The sequence below is a fragment of the Dicentrarchus labrax genome, unplaced genomic scaffold, assembly GCF_905237075.1.
Source record: "Dicentrarchus labrax unplaced genomic scaffold, dlabrax2021, whole genome shotgun sequence".
Lineage (NCBI taxonomy): Eukaryota > Metazoa > Chordata > Actinopteri > Moronidae > Dicentrarchus > Dicentrarchus labrax.
This window is the reverse complement of record NW_026136720.1, coordinates 22,905,452-22,928,493: the sequence shown is the minus strand read 5'-3', so window position 1 is coordinate 22,928,493 and position 23,042 is coordinate 22,905,452. Positions and strand designations below refer to the sequence as shown.

At 38.6% G+C, this 23,042-nt stretch overlaps 1 protein-coding gene across 1 annotated transcript in view; it reads left to right on the top strand.

The window, feature by feature from the left end:
- The window catches only part of si:dkey-106n21.1 (solute carrier family 23 member 2), a 35,606-nt gene extending 22,072 nt beyond the window's left edge, over positions 1–13,534 (top strand). Inside the window, exons 8-12 of the mRNA XM_051382190.1 lie at positions 2,153–2,406; positions 5,241–5,405; positions 7,539–7,647; positions 11,537–11,632; positions 11,720–13,534. Of these exons, the coding sequence (XP_051238150.1) occupies positions 2,153–2,406; positions 5,241–5,405; positions 7,539–7,647; positions 11,537–11,632; positions 11,720–11,904 (809 nt within the window). The 3' untranslated portion in view covers positions 11,905–13,534. The remainder of the gene's footprint in view (positions 1–2,152; positions 2,407–5,240; positions 5,406–7,538; positions 7,648–11,536; positions 11,633–11,719) is intronic.
- The last annotated feature ends 9,508 nt before the right edge of the window (positions 13,535–23,042 follow it).

Sequence of the window (23,042 nt, the reverse complement as noted above, 5' to 3'; positions counted from 1 at the left end):
AGTGCTGTCTATGGTCTTTAGTTTTACAACTAAAGCCTCTTCTTAGATCTTTTGAAAAATATTCACCAAATGCAAACAGAGGACATTCTGTAGCTTAGCTGTTGCCACGTCTTATTTGTTCATATAAGTGGTTATGCCCTTCATTTAATTTTCACTGGCTTTATATGAGCTTATTTCTTTATATGAATTTTACTACTTATTTATTTATTTATCTGCTCTTGCAAATTGATCAAAGACAATTGTAATAATTTTAACTATGATGTAGATATCTGTAGATAGAGCTTAATGTAGCTTCAGTTTTCTGCCAAATATTAAATACATATGTCTGTCAAAAACAATTTATGGATTTGTGAGTTTCGGAAAACTCACTTGCAATGTCAGTGTGATGTCGGTTTTATTCATAAATTTAAATGGCAAGTTAGTTTTATGACTTACTGTTTACTGTTTACTCTATTTGCACACGCACCTGCTGTTTGTAGATGGTACATTCACTTAGACCTGGTAATCCACATTTGAGCCAGGAAACAATCTACAATAATAATAGGAACTGTGCCAATGAAACAAATAAACAAAACTTTTTATATGATAGCACGTTATTTTTTAACAATGCACGCAATGTTTTTGGCATGACTCAGTGTGCATAAATGGTTATGAATTAAGGGTATTTACAACAACAACAAAATAAAACACAAAAATCTGCTGGTTTCACACTGTTATCCTAATATGAACCCAAACCCCTTCTACCATGCATGACAAATATTTAATGTTGAAGGCGAAGATCTTGAGCAGATTTGACACTGATAATGCAGGCATTTATAATCAATGTTGTTGTTAAGTAAAATAATGACTAATCTGAAAAAATTTCCCACTGCAGAACTGGTAGTTTAAGAGTTTTATGAATATGAACCTATGCATTTTGCTTGATTTAAGCCATTAATCAGAAACAGTGTATCTGCATCATCAGTTTCTGAAGATGTGTTAATGAGATGGGTATGAAAGGAGCCTGCTTTAGAAGTACTCCAGATTTTGTAAATGTCACAAAAAAAGAAGTGTTAAACCACTCAGCACTCAACTGATACATTTCCATCCACCTTTCTATTTCAATTTGTACATAGAACATTTTGAGTTTTTATAATTGACTATGGTGGAAAGGTCTGCATATTAAAAAAGAAAAAAATATGATGTATGATCATATATGATATGATCCTGCAATACCTGCATCTCCTTCTTCTGTGCATGTAGATCATTGCCACTCAATATTAAAGGCCTACATCGACCAGAGAGACAAAAACCAAGTTATAAAGAGTGCAGGGATGTTTGGTGTGCATGTCACTACAGTGTCCCTTAATCAAGCTCAGATGAAGAACACTATGGCATGTTACCCCCGTCCAGTGGCAGACTCAGGCTGTTGGGCTTTAGCATGCAGAAAGTTGTGATGTTTTTATAGTGAAACCCTTAAGGGACCACTGCCCTAGAGGGTACTTTTATCATGTTTTATTTACCATAAGGGCCTCAAAGAGAGCAGTTTTGCAAGAAAATGTTGAACATTTAGTTTGTGCTGAGAGTCATATGTGAGTCTTCTTGCCATGTTGTCAAGAAGAAATTTAGCAATAGTCAATGTTGTACATAGCTGTTGGGTTCTAAGAAAAACAGGATCAGAGATCCTCACCTGTTGAGTTATTTGTGTGATAAATTCTGTTATCCAGAAAATTAGGTGACTGCTGGGATGAGTCCACTGTATTAAAATCTGAAAAGTTGTTTTGAAATAAAATCTTAGCATGATATTTGAATTTGCCCAGATGTTTGTATAACAGATTGTTATAAGTTGGCATGTCGTAATTTAAACCATTGGTCTGGCACGTATTGTGTACCACTTGTCTATAAATCCCTCAGTGGTTTAAGAGCAAAATACCTCTTTGTCTTCTAACATAAGAACCATCTTGCCCTCTCAGGTCATCTGGTAGCAGTCTGCAAGCCATTCCCTAAATCAAAAAATAAATAAATGGAACATTCAGTTATTGTGCCAACCAGAGCTGGAACAAACCCCTAAAAGATTTTAAATGTTGTGGGATTTTTGCAGTCTTAATGTGTAAAGTTGTGTGTCTGTAGCTACATGTATGGAAACTAAAGTATGCCTACTCTATACCCATAGGTCAGTGGGGGTTGCCCACAGTGAGTGTGTCTTCAGTGTTGGGTATGATGGCAGGCGTCTTGGCATCTACCATGGAATCAATCGGTGACTACTATGCTTGTGCTCGCTTGTCTGGCGCCCCTCCTCCTCCTACTCATGCCATAAACCGAGGTATCGCTGTGGAGGGCATCGGCTGTATCCTGGCTGGACTGTGGGGAACTGGAAACGGCACCACCTCCTACAGCCAGAACATCGCTGCACTTGGCATTACCAAGGTATACGTCATAACAGTCTCTGCTTATGTTTTAGGAATCTTTAAAGCTGCAGAACTCTATGAAAGGCCAACTAACTGACAGTTTTGACATCATTATACATTTTCACATATAAACATGATATAGATAAGCTACATTAGCATTTATCTGGAGTTGTGTTTTTGTCAGTCTGATGAATGTAAGTCCAATATTCACTCTCCTTTTAGCTCTGTTTTTGTCTCCACCAACTTCTAGGAAAAATATCTGGCTCTTTCGCTGTTAGATATTACTTCTTTACCAGCTAATTGCTAAGTTTGTGTGCCATTTGATGCTTGGCAGGTAAAATACAGTTTTTCTTGTTTGCTTAGAACAGCTGCCTCCTGCTGCTAGAAATTGGGTTGATATTACATTTACGAGTGAAATGAGTTTAATGAGTTTAGAGGTTAAAGAAGGAACAATTTATTGTATCTTGACAAATGCTTGTCACTTCCTGCCTGTGGCAGTAAAGACCTTTTAGGTATTGAAGAGTGTTGTGATGGTTAACTGACCCCAGGCACTTCCCTCTGAAGAATCCCCACTGCTGTCTTTAGTCACGGTATATTACAATGAAAACTCAAGTGGACTTTGGTTAGCTCAACCCTTCAAGGGCCTGGTGAGAGGCATGCAAAGGTCACAGTATGCTTTGTAGTCTTCTATCAGTTCTTTTGCACTTTGCGAAATGGAATATCAAGTGGCAAGTGGTTGTAAATAAATGAAAAAGGTAAACAGGTTTAGATTTTAGGTTAACGTTTTAGATAGTAGGTAACATTTTCTTGTTGGAGGGCAATTGTGTCTGTCATACTGATTCTAGACTATACCGACTATCACAGTGCAAGAATTCACTCATGACATACTATTACCTCTGCACATGTGATGTGCACAGCTATATTTAACCAAGTGCCAAGTGGAGGGCAGAGTGTGGACTGTGGAATGCATAAATAATGATGATTTATAGGGAATTAACGTCTGTCTGGCTGAGAGTTTTGCAAGCTAGGGGGCTCTTCTCCTGACATGTAGTTTATGCTGATGGTGTTAAATCCACATATAATCATTTTAAAGTTTAAGAATATAATATGAAGTTATTTAGAGTTATGATGTTTGCATACATATCAGCTGATACTCAATTAAAGAATAATAGGCTAATAATGTGCATTGCCTTCAGTTCAATGATCATATGACTAGGGCTTGGTGGAATTATTTTTCAGGCCAGCATGGAAGGTTAGCTCAGTTCACTGCGTCAGCAACACCATACATACACATGTCCCACAAACAGTACAGACAATTTGAAATGTTCCATTTAAGAATTAATAGTTTTTTTTTGTTGGAAACAAACGTGTTTAATTGTCTGTCTTTTGTGTAATATTTAAGAGAATCTATTAGCAGAAATGGAATATAATACACACTTGGAAGGAGATCAGTTGGGTGCAATCTATGGCCACTAAATCCTACACACTGGACCTTTTAACTCATCTTTCCTCTGTGAACGATGGTTTGTTTAACATTATAATGCTGCCGTTTTGGCAAGAAAAAATAAAGGTATATCTCATGAGACCATCCTGGTTAAATGCAGGTCAAATACAAGTTGTCTATGAAGCTCAATGTATTGGGGGGACAGAGGCCTGTAGCACATCCTGAGATAGTGAGCAGGGTAAGAGGGTTCGGAAATGATTGACTTTTTGGCTCTTATACATTTAATGGGAGGGTAAACTTATGATTCTGGATGATTTATGGATTGTGCTGCAGTTGTTTTTGAGTGTCACTGCCTGAGCTGCTGACTAGGCTGATTATTTAAATCCTTGTCATATACTGTATAACTGGAGCAGGAGTTGCTGTTTCAATTTCTGCTTCACTGAGTTATCTTTGATAAATACAATACAATAAAAGCCTTGTTATCAAATGAATGGATTATGTCAACAGAAACACTCAAGAGCTTTAAATCTAAAACAGATACAGGAGTTATTGAGGAGACAATATATATATTTATATTTCATATCTGCGACATACTGTATAAATATGGATTTGAAACTGCAGTGAAAGGTGTATAGGTTGCTAGTATAATGACTATGAACAGATCCTTTTCGCCGTCTACTTTTGCTGAGAACCACTGGTGTTAAAAAATAGGCAAGACCTCTACTCTCTACTGGAGTGCTGTGTGGCTGCTCTAACCTGTTAACATGGGCGTCAAAATAAAAAGGAAGAGGTTCAGCGATGCACATGACTGCTCATGTGGGCAGTGTGTCCTGGCCATTGTGAGTGCTGAGTGTCCTCATCCCTTTTTCACTATTTCTTTGAAAGACATTCTGTTAAATTATGTATACTGGAGTATTGTAGTATGCTGATGGAATTTAACAGCTCCGTTTCTTACGTCAAACGCCACTATATCTTGTTGAATTACTTGCTGTTTTCAAAAATATAATTTTGACATTCTAGCCAAATAGCAAAAACTGTCCACGTAGAAGAATAAATTACGTCAAATGACAGTGAGAAAATACATTTGGATAAAACTGCATGAGCAACCATCAGCATTGCATACATGAGAACATCCATCATGAGGCCTTAAAAGCTTATGTTACAATTAAATGTTTTATGGGCTGTGCAGGCTTGACCTGAGCATTCTTTTACTGAGGCCGCTTTCTCTGATGTCTCTCTCAAATCATCGCAGATGAGATTGATAGTTTACCTGTTAAAACATGCATGTTTTTCAGAGTTTTTTCCACACACAGTGTCCTGGTAAAAAATAAAGCTGGTATGGTGAAAATTATGGATTAACCCATCTTGTATACACTGGATAACAAGTCCCTGTGCTTATTTTATGCCAGGTTGGCAGCAGACTGGTCCTCCAGACGGCCGGCATTCTGATGATCGTCCTGGGGATCTTTGGGAAATTTGGAGCAGTTTTTATCACCATACCAGACCCTGTCATCGGAGGCATGTTCCTCGTTATGTTTGGAATGATTGCAGCGGTGGGGATATCCAATCTCCAGGTAAACATATTCCAATATTGTGACATATCATATTTTATTTTGTGTACACTTTTATCCAAAGCACCTGATGTATGGAGTAGTGAGATAGCCCACTCCTTGGAAGATCAAGACCCTGAGTCACAAAGCATCCACCCTGCTGTCCTTAAACTATAGTAAATATCCTACTGAGTCTAGTGGCCCCGGGGGTGCTGCTCTGGCACTGACCCCTTGACCTGAAATACAGCAAAAACAGAAGAATCCTATGGGGATCACTTAAATTATTAAATAATTATTTTATAACAAAAGTAATATTAATTATATACAATTAAATAAACTTTATTTGGGTAGCTCAAACTGAAAAAAAAAAATCAAATATACAAGGTTACAGACCAACAAATAATAAAATAATAATAATAAAGAAAGAAAAATAAATCAGTTAATATAAAAAATAAGAAAACACAACCTGACCCGTGCAGGACTCTGGCGGGAGGTAACATCTGCCAGAGTGACAGTCTGACTACCGCTGACTATAGCAGCAGTACAGCTGCCAGTAGTCAGAGCTAACTAGCCTTGAGCAGCTGCTTTGAGATGTCCGCACTGGAAAACACAGAGAATCTGCTTTGACAGTCACAGAACCACATTTATGGTTTTAAAAGTTTTTGTGTTGTACTTGTGTTGTAACACTAGCTAAGCTACTCTCCAGCATCTGTGCAGGACTGTGTCAGGCTACAACTACGTAGCAGGCCACACTCTGCAGAGTTGAGACGTTGGTTTTATGGGAGCATTGGTTGAATGGTGACAAAAGTTGCCACCAGATATGTGACCTGCCTCCAGATCACCCAAGAAAAATTCAATTGTAATGGGGTTTCAACCAGTTGAGGCTAGTTGCAAAGCATTTTTATAGCAAAATATTTAGAAACTCAAATACTTTGCACTAATATGTCAACATTTGGACATGAATCAATCAACAACACTATATCTATATACATAGGTTTTCTTAAAACAAATTTACAGTTGCATATCAGATACTAAATACCATACCATTGCTCCCTCTGCATGCATATCTAGCATGGCAGTTACTGGCCCTTGAGAAATTAAGTCCATGATACATGAATGCCCTCTAAGGGTGGTGATACAATTTTAGTCAATCCAAGAAACAGGCAACCCAGTCAGCTTAGGTCAACTCTAATACTGTTTCTTGGCAAAAAATATATTTCTATGTGATTAAAGCAAGAGTGCCAGAGCAAGTCTTTATCACTGTTGCCCATTAAACCAGCCACAGACTGTTTGGTCCCTTTGGTTTGAAATGTCTCACGCTGCTCCTTTAATGAACAAAAAACCTTCCAATAACTAGGAATCCCATGTACATAAAGAGCATTTTTACATTACAAAAAATAAAACTGACTTAACAGTGATTTATATTATATATTTTAAATAAATGTTTAATCATTTTTCACTTCAAACATCTTGCCGGCCAAATTAAACCTTATGGCAGCCCAACTTTGGCCCCACTTTGGATGGCCTTGGTGTAGCGAGAGCCAAAGCCCCACCCAGACAGTGTAATTTTCCCACAGGGTCTTTTTTCCTCAGTCTGTAAAAAGGATGAAACCAGATACTAGGATCTTGTGTCCATATTCCAATGGATTATTTTGTTTTCATTGACCAACTATAGCTCCCTTGAGTCTTAGTCATAGGTGTCAAAACTTGTGGAGGCAATAGTATAGTATATATACAAAATAATTGGTTGTAATGACTCAGATTTAGCTCAGAATATGGATAGAAAAGCCCAGTATTACGTTTCAGTTTTTAGACTAATGAAGAAATCCTCAATGGGAAAATGCATGAAAGCTGAAAGCTACTAGAACAGAAACTAACCCAGAGGTGGGGCGTTCTTTGGCTCTTTATTGAGAGCTTCAGCCATTTTGTGTAATGGGCCTGCTTCTTTACAATTTGATTTATCAGTCAGAGCACATTTATAGACTGGGTTGCCTCCAATGTGTTGATGTGTAATCAAATAAAGATAAATCCTGGACCAGAAATCAAGTGTTGGAGTTCTAGATTATTTCTAATCATATTTTAGTGAAGTTCCAAAACAGAGGTGGCAGCCAGCTGAGGCAGAACAACAAAACAAAGTCTCTCTCTTTCTCTCCCCAGTATGTGGACCTTAACTCGTCCCGTAACCTCCTCATCCTCGGCTTCTCTACCTTCAGCGGTCTTGTTTTACCTACCTGGTTTAACTCCAATCCTGGCATCATTGACACAGGTGATTTTCCAACAGACATACACTCAGACATACACTCACTCATGCACGCACACACACACACACACACACACACACACACACACACACAGACAAAAATTCCAAGTGTCCTCACCGGCTCAGTCCTTTACACTGGGAACAGTCTTGAAGATATTTAAAAATATATACACACATAATGAATATTTCCAATACCATACACAAGTGCATTAGTCAGACAGGTGCAAAATTGAACAACATGGGGGGGCATAGAATATAGTTAGTTATGTCGCTAGGCAATCCCCCAAATCCCATCAGTAAATATTCTCCTGTCTTCCTGCACAAAACAGATAGAGACATCCATGACAAACTCTTTTGCTACTTCTTCATGAAGTAATTTGGACAGAAAAGATGAAGAAACAGGGCAGTTTGAAATGGCTGATTATGCAAAGTGAGCTGTGGCACCTGATGGGCTAGACTCTCAAATATCCGTGCTCATTCTCACAGGTTTGTCTTTATTTCTTTTGTTACAAAATGTCATCAGACCTGGACAGAAGGCAAACAAATAAGGGTAAACGAAGTAAATGGTACGTGTCAAAACACCTGCACCTAATGTATAACTTCACACGCCACACAAACATGTGTTAACTTGTATATGTATCAGCACTGGTTTAGTTCCCAGCAGCAATGTGCTTCAATTCTTTAGAAAAACAGCAATTTGATGACATTTGCCCACTAGATCAGATCACTACTGAACCTTGAATACTTTGTCAGTTTCACTTTAGAATCTCATACCATATCCACACATACCTTTTTCTCACTTTTGTGTTGGTGACAAGTCTTTTATTTTTTTCTGTTTTTATTTTTGAAGCAACTCAAAAAAAAAAAAAAAAAGCCAGAAATTGACACAGGCTGTAAATCCTTATCAGAGGAGCAACGCGGCCCAGTGAGTGGGAGGCTGTGTGCTCCCACTGCTCCACTTACAGATTACCCTGGAAAAGATGGCATCGATTCTGCCAGCCTAGGCTTATAAGGCCAAGGTGTTCCCAAATCCCACAGGTCCAGATGGCAAAATCTTGGCAACCTTTTGTCTTTAGCCTAGATTTGAAAGTGGCAATGAGAGCCTTTTTAATTGTCTTAAATGGTGAACTTTGAATTAGTTTTTTTGTTTGTCTGTTCCCCAGATAGGCAGTTTAAGGATAGAAATGTCAGTCGGTTTATATCTCAGTTGGTCAGGCAGTCGGATCCCACCACATTGGTCTAGTTGGGTGTAAGAAGCTGTTCAGCCTGTGTGTGTGTGTGTGTGTGTGTGTGGGGGGGGTTATTGTTTTGCTGCCGATTACAGATATTACTGACTGACCTCCATGAATATTTTAATCAGGTATTTTGCAAATAATTAGTGATTTTTGAGTGCATTATGATCATAAAATTTGACTACTATGCTACTGCCTGAAAGAATAATATGGAAAAAGATTCAAGGGAGAAAATTAGGCTACTTGGGTGAAAGAGGACATAACTCTCACACATCACCACCAGGTTTAATCTGGATTAGACTGGGTTTAGTGGTGCTACTAAATTAGTTGTGTCTTCCAGTGTACACAAATGGCAGTGGTTGTGGGTGCGTCTAAAGCCAGTGAGTTCATTAGTGTCAGAAGTGGTTGGTCAGGTAGGAAGAGAAAACCAGTAGGAAACTGGAAAAGGAAACTTGAGAAAAGAAATTAAAAAAATAAAAATCGAGACAAAAAAGTAAACTATTCTCAACTTCACATTACATAAACACACATGTACTCATACATGTACAAACAACCACACAACAGGTAGAACCCAATTACACTAATCCAGTCATGAAACATTAATCCAACAGATGCAATTAGACCATGTGGCGCTTTTATAAACACAAGTCTGATCAATCAAAGATCTTAGAACCAATCAGAGATTAATTGAAAGCTATCAGCTGATGATTCCCTGCTTTTGATGACCCATTGATTGGCTGCATAGTGGGTTTGTGGCCACCTCCAATGAAGTGCCATCAAAAGAGCAATCCTCAAGATTAAACAGCTCTTCTCTGCAGACATAAGACCTTGATCCCATGAGTCATGTGATGCAAGTGTCTATCAGGAAAGTGCTAATCCAGAGTTCAACACTGGGCATGAGGGCTTGTCTGGTTTTCTCAGGTCTAGGCTGCTTACCTCCCAATCCTCTTGACAAGGCGCCATGTCACCGGCTGTAATCTGCCTGGCTCAGATAAAGCACTCTTGCCCAGTTTTTCCCCAGTCTCAACACTCAGATGATAGCACCACACAAGAGGAGGCCTGTCAGTTCTCTTTGTAAACAAACTGCTGCTCACCCAGACGTCTTTAGATGGAGGTTATGGGACTTAAAATCCAGCTCAGCGGGTGCCTTGAACTTTTGACTGCTGCCTATCTGAGCAGGAAGTGTGTGTATGTGCCTGTCTGTGTGTCTGTGTTTGGATGTGTTCTTTGAACAAGAATGTGTTCGGAGCCAAACTACGTCAGGGCTGTTTGCAATTCTTGATTCAATTCAATACAACTTCATTAGGCAGTTTATTGCCTGAGGGGCATTATGAAAGTAGGGAATTGGACATGCAGGCATCCACATATTCAATGGCGCTCTGTATTCACCCATGTGCTGGTGGTAGCACATGCCACAAGAAAGGCCAACTCTGACTCAGGATATTGGAGTGCCACGGTGGTCTAGTGATTACAGAGGCTGCCCCTCAGCCACCAAAGCCAGTTTCAAAAGTCCAAATATCTGGACATTTGTGGACCTGCAGACTTTACAACACTCTCCTGAGTCCTGCTGGATTAATCTCCATTATTGTGACTCCATAACTCTGCCAGGCCTTTAAGGGGAGGTTAGTGCAATGGCCACAAATCTTTAGTCTCATTTATTTCTCGTCATTCTTTAAGATGTGAACAGAGAAAGAGGACAGATATTTTAGTGTATATAAGGCTTCAAGATAAAGGGTTAATTCACCAAAGTTGCAAAGAAACATATTTCCTTACATAACCCTGGTGCAACCCGCCCATGCAAATAGTTTTAATTTAACTTGGCCAGATCTGAGATATCCACCTCTGAGATATCTGCCACCACCCCCGCAAAATAGAGGTTGTTTGTGGTGCCTACAGTATTGAAAAATGACATTCAGCTCCAATGAAAATCTGTGGATTATCCAGAGTAAGTGAATGAGTATAAGGAAAAATATAAGGATTTTACTCCTCAGGAATGAAGAAAAATGTGGTAGATATGGGGTTTTGCAGAAATCTCATTCTCCCACTCCAACACAGAGACAGATATCTCAAAATTGTCCTGGCTAGATATCACTCGGGTTAAGAGAGAAAATATGTCTTTCTGTGAATTGGGTTAACTGATCCTTTAACTTCCTACACTGTTCAGTTTTTTTTTTGATTTGCGCTTGATATGTGCTTCATGAATACATCATCCTACGGAATGCTGCATACATTTTGATCACTGAAGTCATCCAGAACATCTTGTGCCTGCCAATATACATTGTTTTTTGGACATGTGGAGGGAATTAAAATTCAAGGTATACAGCTCAGAGGGTTTAACACACACAGATATGGGTTGTCGGGCCAAGAAAGCCTTTCTGGACATGTATGACATCCATCCAACAGATGGATCGGAGATGGACCGTGTGTGAATTGGCTGTTATCCTGTCCTGCAGAATTTACGGTCAGGCCCCAGTTGCTGTTGGGTTTGGTTTGAGGCAGCTTGTATTTCTTTTAGTTTTATTAGGCTGAACTTAAAGCAGACCTCTGACCTCTGTGTGGAGAAAGCAAGAGCAAAGACAATCTCCCTAAAAGATTTACTGTATAGTTCACAAGCTACTGAAGGGTAACAAATGACATATATGTATTGTCTTCTGTGTTTGAAGGAATAACAGAGTTGGACCAAGTGATTGTAGTGCTCTTCACCACACACATGTTCATCGGAGGATTCTTTGGGTTTATCCTGGACAACACTATTCCAGGTATGACAGAATACTTGTGTTAATAATAATAAATTACCAAACAAGCCATAACATCACCATCAGCAAACATTTTCTTTTCTTTTTCAGGCACCGACAAAGAGCGCGGCATCAAGAACTGGCAAGACAAGGCACAAGACCAAAGCAAAAACATGTGTGACCAGTCGTGCTATGATATACCTTTCTGCAATGGTATTTTGAAGAGGTATAGATGTTTCAAGTACTTGCCCTTCCTCCCTACTTACAAGACCACCCAACAGGGGACATCCAAGTAATGGTGATAATAAACTTACAGGGTAGCATTGATGCTGTTCATTAGCCCTGTAAAGGTAAACTGTTAGTTGAGCATTAAAAAAGAAAAATGCAAAAATTGGCTTCTATGCTCACCTGTGCTAACCCTGTGAGCACAAAGTGGACAGGACATTATGTTGTCTAATTGCTCTTACATTAGTTTTGTTGATATAAAACCTCACTGTGACGCACGCTTTCTACAGTTTCCTCCCACAGTCTAAAAACTTGTTGATCTCTAAAAATCTTGTAGTGTAAAACCTTATATCTTAAAAACTAAAATAAATAGTTATTGCTTGCCTTTTTGGGTAGTATACATTGGCATCTCTATGCAGCCTGGTGTGCATCTGAAACTGCAATGCAAACATAAGGGTACTGTGGGACCAGCCTGGCCCTATTTACTATAGGTAACGTACAACTCCGAGGGAACAAGAAATAAAATAATGCAAAGTGAATGAGGTCTTGTTAAATAAATATTATATAATCTAAACTATTAACCTGATATCTTCTTTGGCTCCAAGTTTGATTATTTTGTCTTTATATACAGTAAAACACTTTTTTATTGAATTTATAAAAACAAAGCTGAGCTGCCCTGTCTCCTACTGTTGGACTTTAAAAAAATAAACCCCTTCCACACCATTTCCAGGTTAATAAAACATTTGTAGTGCCTGAACAAGCAAAGAGCAGAGCATGAGACACTTTAATCGTCATCAGTCATTACATTACATTAAATTTATTTAGCTTATGCTTTTATCCAAAGGAACTTACAATAAGTGCATTCAACCATGAGGTTATAACCCAAAAAGAATTTCATCAAATATGCGGAACTGCTTCAAGTTAGACTCAATAAGAGCTAGAGAAAGAGTTGTTTCGTTGTTGTTTTTCATGGGCCCAGGTGCGGTTTGAACAGATGAGCTTTCAGTCTGTGAAAGAAGATGTGTAGATGATGTCAATGGGGAGCTTGTTCCACCACTGTGGAGCCAGGACAATTAAAAGTCCTGATTTTGTTGAACTCTTGCTGAACCATTTTGTCGGTTTGAAAAATAAAATATAAACACATCTCTTGGATGTGTTAAGCTTGGACAAAATTTGAGTGACTTTCATGTAGAATTACATGAATATATGCTCAATAAACGGATGCACTGTTTGAATGCAGAGTCAGGAATAACTTAGCTGGTGTAAAGACTGGGTCAGTATTCAGTTAATTTTTCATGGAGCTAATGAAGCCACTGGTTAGGTGTTACAAATGTGTTGTAACCCATATGTTTTCAGTCGGGTCATTACTACCTCAGGATCAAGAACAGTAACAAGAAACAGATAATTGGATAATGGAAGGCTTTCCTTTAAAAAAAAATGTTATGTGATGTCTTTAAAGGAGCTGTTTTCAATAATGTTATTAAGGCGTTATACCTTTCTTTTTTGTGTTTTGTCACTGTATAGAAGTTCATTTTTAAATGTGATGCTTTTACATTTATGAATGTTAATGTAATTGTACTAATTTTTGTACTATAATTGTATTAATGAATATATTCATATTTATTTACATTAATTAATATTTTTTGTATGAATCTGTCCTAAACTGTGACAAGTTGTTAAATAAATTCTGACGTTAATAAAGACTTTTTTTTATCATCACTTTATTTCAACTTGAGATATTGGGGTTTATAATAACATTCACATGAGGATGAAAACTTCCAGTACAGAAGAAGTAGGGAAATCAGCTATAGGGCAAAGGATGGTCAGTTACTTTAATCTTAATATGAATATGATAAGAGCTCTTTAGGTGTGAAACTAGGGGGATTTCTTCCATTGTGAACATAAAGCAAAACTGAAACACTGCATACAGTATTCTCCATTGGCAGCGTAAACAAGTTGTGAACACAACATTGACGTATTATCACCTTTTATGTCAATATAGTGAATTTATTAGCAAACTGTTGCTTTTTTACACCTTCAGTGGTGACAGGGCAAGAATGTCATTTAGAGTCATGTTTCTGGCCACATGATGAATGTAATTCAAAACTCACTCACTTTTAGGTGAGTTTTTGTTCTCTACCAACTCTCTACCAGCTGCTAAATGCACACATTAACTGTATGTTTGCCTTTTGGTGTGGAGCAGGTAGTGTATACAGTGGGATTCTAGAGTGTTTTTGTTGAAAACAACTGTCTGCTATAGCTGAAAAGAGAGTCTTGAGAGTAAACAGAAATAGTAAAGTTGCAGCTTAATAATTGTCTGTATGTTCATCACTACAAACAATGCCTCTTCATCGCACATCATCATTTGGTATGTTGATGTAACGTTATGCAGAATAACATGTGCTCCTTTAATGGGATAAAATTATTTAATTATACAGCTATTCTTTCCAATTGTTATCAGACCAAATGGATGGAAGTCTGATAGTGAAATGAATCATTTTGTGGGACTGTGACGCTCAGAAAAATGTATGCATAATTTTACAGCACAATGTAAGCTTATGGGAAAAGTATTTTTTGGGCCAATGTGCATCAAGTGACAGCTGCTATATTGCTGTAATTAATGGCATAAGGGGTGGATTAGATTACCCTCAAGAAATATCATGTTCATCCCTGTCTAACTGAACTGCTACATAATTTATAGGTGAGCACACCTTGCTGCTTAGCACCTGACACGCTAAGCTAAATCATTCATCTGTCTCTGAGGGATACACAGACAAATTGTGATAATTATGTCATTATCATTTTAAGACCATGATTAAATCGAATGATGGATGTAGTGTTGAACCACCATTAATATGAGTGCTGAGGAATAAAGGTGATTGGAGGGAGAGAACAGAAATATGTTTATTTTATTTTTTTTTTAGTCTGTAAATCACAATGATAGTACCAACATTTTTCATTTTGGTATCAGTCTAGACTGGAATTTGCTCTCTTATACTTCTATGTTCAGCTCTTTAACCACGAGGAGCTGATATTGATCAGATATCAGCATCCTGACAGTCCACAATGCCTGCGTCTGTAGTGCTTGCTGAAATATCTTGCTTTTTTATTTTGGCGCCCATTTTAACAGATTAGAGCAGCCACACTGCCCCACTGAGACGTGCGTCACAGGCTTCACCAGAGATTTGAGGTCTCGTCTGTTTTTTCCACGAATCGAGCATGGTTCCCAGCAAAAAATGTGAAAATGATCTGTTTATAGTCAGATCAACTTTATACCAATAAAATATATACCTTTCACTACAGTTTCAATGTCTGTACCTAGAAGTAAAATATGTCATAAACATGAAAAAAATATAAATTTCTTTTTTTAAACTCAACATCTGTTTGAGATCAAAAGCTGTCTCGCATTTCTAGGGACAGAATCCATTCATATTTTAACAAGGCTTTTATTGTATTGAATTTATCAAAAGCAAACTCAGTATAATAACAGCCGCTGCAGAAAAGCTCTCTGTGTAAGCTGCAGCAGTTCAGGGAGCACCTCTGTAAATGGAAAATGGTAAATGGACTGTACTTATATAGCACCTTTCTAGTCTTTCGACCACTCAATGCACTGTGCACTACATGCCACACTCATTCATTCATTCACACACTGATGGCAGTGGCTGCCATGCAAGGCGCCAACTGCTCATCTGAAAGGAAACTAATCATTCATACACACTTATACACCGATGCACAGCATGCATTAGTCTACCTCACGTTTTAATGCTGTTCTGTCATCTGGGATGTGAAAACATCATATTTCAACACAGAGTATGTAAAATTGTGCTGCTCGTAGTTTGGTTAAAAAAATATCAGCATACCACAGAGCACTGTCAGATCAGGAGTCAATAACAGTGGACGGCAGTAGAGGAGGTTATACCACCGTCTGCTTCAAAAGTGGTTTAGCAGACTTAACTGACAGTCAGCAGAGCAGAGAGCATCAGAGCAGTCGCTGCCCTGCTGTCTGGCATCACGCTGTTTCCATTAACTGCTGTGCTTCCAAGTTTTATGGTTAGTGGTAATTTTGACACTTGGTTTGTAAAGTTTACAACCTGCCATGCTGTGTACAGTGACGCAGCTAAAAAACACTAACTTTCACTAACAAAATGCAAAGTTGACTCCAGGTCTTTGTGACTGATGATTCAAGCTATTGACTTTTGGTTCCATCCAGTGTAGCAGAGCCTTTCCAGTGTGCCAATATGCAGAACAGCAGCACCCTGACACTGGCTGATCTGAATGGAACACAACCTTAATTAGTATCATTGGATAACACCTGTGTTTACTTTGCTATTACATGTCAAAATGGCTGCTGTGAAAAAATGTATAATCCAGCCAGTTTATCCAAGATGAACTTTCCTTAAACAGAATTAAAATGTCAGTATTCTAAATGAATGGATGTATAGATGCAATATACAGATGCAGCCAGCAATTCTTGGCATCCATGACCATGAGAGGCCCATGCTTATCTTAATGGAATTAATGGCTGTTAAATCCTGAGATACCTAGCGGAGGTAGAACAAAACACAATATTTTTCCTATCCTCCGAGGTCTCCCGCATAAGAAATCGATTCTTGTATGGAAATATTTTACTGCAAAACTGATTAAATTGATGTTGTGCTTTGGGAGTTGTCGTCAACTCAAGAAAACTGCACAGTGTCCTGTATGCTCTGTGTGTGTGTGTGTTTATGTGTGTGGAGCTGCCCTGCTCTCTGTCCTGCAGAGAGACACAGAAGCAAACACGGCCATAAATGACACATATAACACTATGGTTGTTATGATTAATTATGATTAGGCCCTTGGTGGCCTATGCACAGTGCGTGCTGTGCATGCTGATTATTCTTCTGGTGGTAGGGGTTAAGTTAGTATAAGAGTATGTATGTTTCCATTTCCAAATTGTTTTCTTTATAAGCAAGTTTATGTTTGACTGATGTTTTGTCTTTCTCTTTATTTTTCACTCATACTGGAAATATCTTACTTTCTTGGGTTCTATTTTATGGATTTAGACCATGATCATACTGTAATGGTACTTCTCCCAATGGCAATTGTTTACATAGATAACAATAATAATCACAGTTTTATTTGCTGTACGGCTACCCTCTCTCACCATTATTATTTTCCATTGCGACTGATCTGCGTATAAAAGCAATAAAGAAAGACCGCATGTTAAAGAGTATTAATTGTAGCTTTATTGTGTTTTACATTAAATAAATTGAAGTTGCTGCCAATCAAGTGTACCAGCTGGTTATGTTCACTTACAATGTAATATGCAGGACTATTGAAGCATCTATTGTAACATAAGTTATAAACAGCTTCTGTGACATAGCAGGTGTAAATGGGGCCACACACAGTAAGTACCATATGTGAAAGCCATGTGGCTGGGACAAGTTTGAAACTAAGACCATCACCAGGTTAGGCAAGGAACAGGCCAGTTGCACAGATTTACATTTAAGATGGTTGTCTAGCCTTGCAGCTCGGCACAAATCTAACTAGATTCCTAAATCCTAATCAGGATTGTGTCGTATTGACAGATGCGAGTGTTAATTAAGTGAAGAGGCACCTTCAGTCCCAATGTTCCGTACGTGAGGTATTAGAGAAAGTCTGTCAGGGTATTACCTGCCCTTGGTTTTATCATCCATGGGAAACGTGACTCAATTTGGAGGTGTGCCATCACTGAGCCTGGCACGTGCATAAATAGGCCTCAAATGGGGCTTGGGCACCTGCTGCTTAGTGTCCTAGAGAGAAAGTGCTCTTTTTACGGGGCGCTCTCTCTCTCTGTCTGTCTGTCTCTCTCTATCTTTCTCTCTCCCTCTCTCTCTGTCTGTCTGTCTGTCTGTCTGTCTCTCTCTCTCTTTAAAAAAAGTGTACAGTGAATCTAAGTCCTCCACCAGCTCATTGTCTATAGTATCGTTGTTGTTGTGTGTGTGTGTGTGTGTGTGTGTGTGTGTGTGTGTGTGTGTGTGTGTGTGTGTGGTAACCAAGCAGTGATGAAACCATTTTGAATGCTGCAAATCTCTTAATGCACAGCTTATCTGAGTCAACCTGGACCCAGCCCATAACTCATGCTATGAATTTCTAACAACATGATGGCTGTTGAACATGCTTTTATGTTTTTTTTAATCCATCCGAGAGACCAAAGCCATATAGCAGAGAATTTGCTATTGGCTCCTAAATTGCAGATACAGAATGTGTCTGCTTTCTCTACTACACAATTAGTACAACTAATGAAAATTTAGTTTGTTGTAACTATTGTTCTGCATGTATGTGCTAAATTACCAATGATCATTGAATGTGCTCATGTTTTTGGTGAACTGTGAACTGAAAGTATGCATTTGCAACTAATGAATGTATATGTGGGCGACTATATAAGTCGAACATTTATGCTATTTATTTAATTATTTAAATATATATTTGCAGAAATTATTCTGAAGATTTCTTAACAACCAGACTGACTAAACAATTTATTTCAACACAGTTGTTCAAAACACAGAATGAATAACTTCAAAAAAACAAATATCAACACAATTTACAACTTAATTCAGAAATCAACTCGCTCTAAACTCACTGCTCTCCTTCTAATCCGGGGTGCCCGGTCCTGAAAATCACCTGCCGTTTGATGTGAACTTTAACATTGTGACCTCTGAATGTGAACTTGTTCCATTTAATGTGTGTGCTTGCACAACACTGGTTGTAAATGTAGGTTATTGAAATTAGATGTGGACCTTTAAATAAGCTTGAGAACCCCTACCAGCAGCAGCATACAAGAGAGAAAAGAAAACTATGAAACAGTCTCATAAAAGTAGTAATTCAAGCCATGTGTTTATTAATTATTTCCCCCCTGTCCCTCTAACATCCTCTGCACATCCCTGCTCTGAGCTGAATAACATGTAAAAGGTAGCCAGTACTAAAGTAAACTAAGCCAGTCAACTCCATCCATAGAACTAAACCTGCTTCAGTTGTTTCATTTAATGTAATTAATACTACTAAAATAATTTTAGGAATACTCCTAACTCATTAAAATAAAAAGTAGAAAATCTGTACAATTTTTCACCAGAAGAAGCTTATTTGGTTCCCAAAAGCATTCCGAATTCTAAATATCTCTGCCTGTAGATGATTTGGAACATTCCCAGTTAACTTTCAAACAGACACAGTGAGCTGGAAGGAATATTTAAGATTTTGGTGCGCTATTTATGGTTGCAAGTCAAATAAACTAATCTCCAAATGTAACCAATACCAACAGATCAGGGATTAGACAAAAGATGGTGCTGTTTTTTCCACTCTTGCTTTTAAGCTACTTTATGCAGCTTACCAGCCTGGACACACATTTTTATGTTGGTGTCCATGTTTACAGGTTGGAGCAGCCACACTGCCTACGTGAGCTGCATGTCTCGTAGAAGAGCTGAGGTCTACTTCCCCGCAAAAAAAGACAGTGATAAGGATATGTTCACAGTCATATTGACATGAGACCAGCAACATATGCAACTTTCACTACAGTTTCAGTGTCTATAGCTGTAAATATATGTCTGTGTATGTATAAAAAAATATTATTCTTTTTTTAACTCAACACCTCCTGTACCTCTGTGTGGACACCACAGGCGTGCGAGCTGCAGCAGTTCAGTGCACTGGTCACCCGGTCAGTGAGTCCAAGCCGTTAGTCCAAGGTACACCATATTAAATTAGGCCACGGGACCAGAAGGCTGGAAGCTGTTATTTATTAGTCTTAATTGGGTCATGATAATACTGGAAAGTTGGTCAGTATCAAAAAGGTTATGGGAATGTTTGTTGAAAATGTGTTCACTCCCTGATTTACACTGGAAATGTGTTAGAGCTGCCTTATGTAACCGTGGTTAGTTAAATCCCAGGTTATTTCTAATCTGTTCCAAGAATTTAGCTGTATATAATGTATTTGTGTTCTAAATGTTTCTCTCTAATTTAGTTGTAATATTATAAATGTATTATTATTTTTCACGAGAGGAAATCTAAAAGTATCTTCTCCAAAGCTTAAGTCAAATCACAACCTGTATATGTGTTACTGTACCTTTAATTGAAGCAGCAGTTGTTAGGTGCTGTTTTCAGCGTGAAAAACTGATAGGAGTGGTCATCTTACCTGGGTACCAATCTTTGCGCAATCCCCTCGACTGATGCATGGTGTGTGTAGATGCTAGTGTGTGTAAAACTAAGTCAGAAGTCTGAAGCCTGTGTTTATGTGCTTTATGAATCTTGTGTTGTTATTCAAATTATTACTGTGTGTGAAACGCTTGATAACTGCTTGGTGCAGGCTAATTAGGTGCTGCGCTGGTGTTAGGCCAGCAGAAATTTCATGCAGCTAAGTTTATGAGTGTGTTGAGTTCTTGGAGTGATGTAAAATTGTGTAAAATTCATGTAAATAGGTTACAGTTTGAGCTGTATATTAAGGAAACACTTTATTTTGAAATGTTTATGTGAATTCATGTTAAGTGTACTGTGAGTTATGACGGCTATTAAGAATTCATGCAAAACAGAGTAAAATGGACACTGTAAAGCAGTAACTTAATTTGAATATATCCAAATGGACCCTTTTATATGGACTAGATGAGTAATTATTTTGCCTGGCTGTGTAGGCTGGGTTTTTTTAGAGTCCTTCAATTGGGTCCTCAGTCCTCGGTTCCTCTAACATCTTCTGCTGTCATCCATCTGCATCTCCAACCTGGTTGCTACTCACCTTCGGAAAAGGGGTCATCCACATCCACATCTCCATATCTTTCCTATTGCAATACTCACCTTGGACATTCACTGTGGATGTTGTTTCTAAAAAAATCTCCAGACGACTCCGGGCAATCCGGCGTTTTTCGGATTTTCTCACTCTGGGACCCGTTTTCAAAAAATACCGTTTTCACACCCCGAAAAACGCCGTATCCGTCTGGACGCGAGGCCGATACGATTAGTATACGATACGATAAGTATTTATCCGGATTCTAAAAAAACGTATTTGTGTGGACGGCCCCTGCGTTGCATGGCTAAAATGTTTAGGGGGAAATGAAATGCATCTGATATTTCGTTCACTGGCTAAATTTAGTTCCAATACAGGACAAAAGCATGACTTTCTTATAGCACACGGCCTAAAGAGAGGTCAGGGTCTCATGCTTCAAGTAAGTACTAATTTTTTCAATACTTATCGACACGTCTGTGCTCCACTTCACTTGCCTCCACATAAATGAATTATCCTGTCAAGTTGTGTTCTTGTCTATTATTGTGTCCTTCTGGAAATCCAACTGAGGAAAAGAGGAGACAAGGGGGGATCTTTCAGACCTCCTCTTCCCTTCATCATCCTGTCAAATGTAAGGTCTCTCCGGAATAAATTTGACATGCTACATACTAAATGTATGGTGTAAGGTACTTCAGGGACACCTACATCATCGCTCTGACTGAGACATGGCTCCTTGAGGCTTAAGTCAGCCTTGACAACTTTACTATCTTCAAAGCCAACAGAATGGGGGAGTCGTGTAAAGAGACAGGCAGTGGATTCTGGAATGAGTGGTGTAACAACATTAAAAGCAATAGTCAGATCTGATCTACAAATTTGGAGATACTGTTGTCATCAGCTGTGTGTATATTTAGGTCTTCTTTACGGAACACACCTTGACACTGTGGCTAATTGGACTATGATATTCAGAGGCAGGACAAATTTGTATAGTTTAATCAATATTATATAAAAGAATATGATTTGTTGATGACTTTCAGCAGTTTGAGCTACAGTAGCCTGTCTGTTGGATCGGACCACACGGGCCAGCCTTCACTCCCCACGTGCAACAATGAGACTTGGCCATGAGACATGACCCTGTCATTGGTTCACTGCTTTTCCTTCCTTGGACCACTTGTGATAGGTACTGACCACTGCAGACCGGGAACACCATTTTTCCTGCTTCTAACACATCAACTTTGAGGACAAAATGTTCACTTGCTGCCGAATATATCCCACCCACTGACAGGAGCCATGATAACCAGATAATCAGTGTTGTTCACTTCACCAGTCAGTGCTTATAATGTTATGGCTGATTGGCTGTTTATCACCAAAACATTTTCCAGCACTGCATAGCTACAGGGAGCGCTGGCCTGCACAAACTGTAATATCTTTTAGGTGAATATCTGTAATCACAGACTGAGCTGAGTATGGAATTATATTTGTGTCTCATTCCTGTGTGAGCAATGAGAAATTTGGAGCACAGAACAGTACTGTGCAAGTCCCTAAATTATATTTTGAAGAGAAATTATACGTGAAAAATTATTTCATTTGAGCAAACAAAAAATCTCTTCAGTACTCTCTAAATGTATTTGCATGTTTACTATTATCCTTATTAACGTGCAAAAATAACTCAGTTTTACTCATGCACTCTCACAAACTCTTGCTTGGTGCGCTGGAAGACTGCTGCACACATACTCTTTGTGCATACTTTACTTTGCCTGCACACTCGGCCAACCTGGCACAGCGTGCTTTAAAATCAACCAATTTTCAAAAAGAGTTGCGGAATGTAAATTCTAATTTGGCATAAGAAGATGAAAGCCACCAGACATAATCAAATCATGAAAATATTTCTGGGGTGCCCTGGTGGCTCACCTGTCTAAGTACTTGTTGCAACAGCCACAAGTTCAAGTCTGATCTGTGGGGCTCTTTGCTGCATCTCATTCCCTCTCTTTCTCCCCCATTATCTAATGAAGGCAAAAAGCCCCAAAATATATTTTCTAAAAAGAAAAGAAAAGATGTCTATCAACAATAATGACCAAAAATGTATTTTAATTGAGATGTAGTTGAACACATTAACTCGAGTCAGTTATAATTTTTTCATAATGCTTCATAACTCTTGGGATGCTGTAGATAGTTATTCTGGAGATTTAACTAGAGACAAAACAGCTTATCAGAATTTACCCTTTGCAGTTCTCAGTTCGCAGTTCGCAATAAGGTACAAATATAACGTCACAGCTCAGCTGCTGGAAACCAGTCCAGTCTGCAGGACCCAATGCAATCCCAGCAGGGTTGCTGAAGGCCTGTGACGTGGAGCTCTCTACCATGCTCACTGTATAAACTGTCTAATTAAGTTTCGTGCACAACACAATCCATTGCCATCACATGATAAAGAAGCTCCAGCACCTCAACGTCACCTCACTTCTCATCCCCTGGATGAGTGGGTCAGCACAG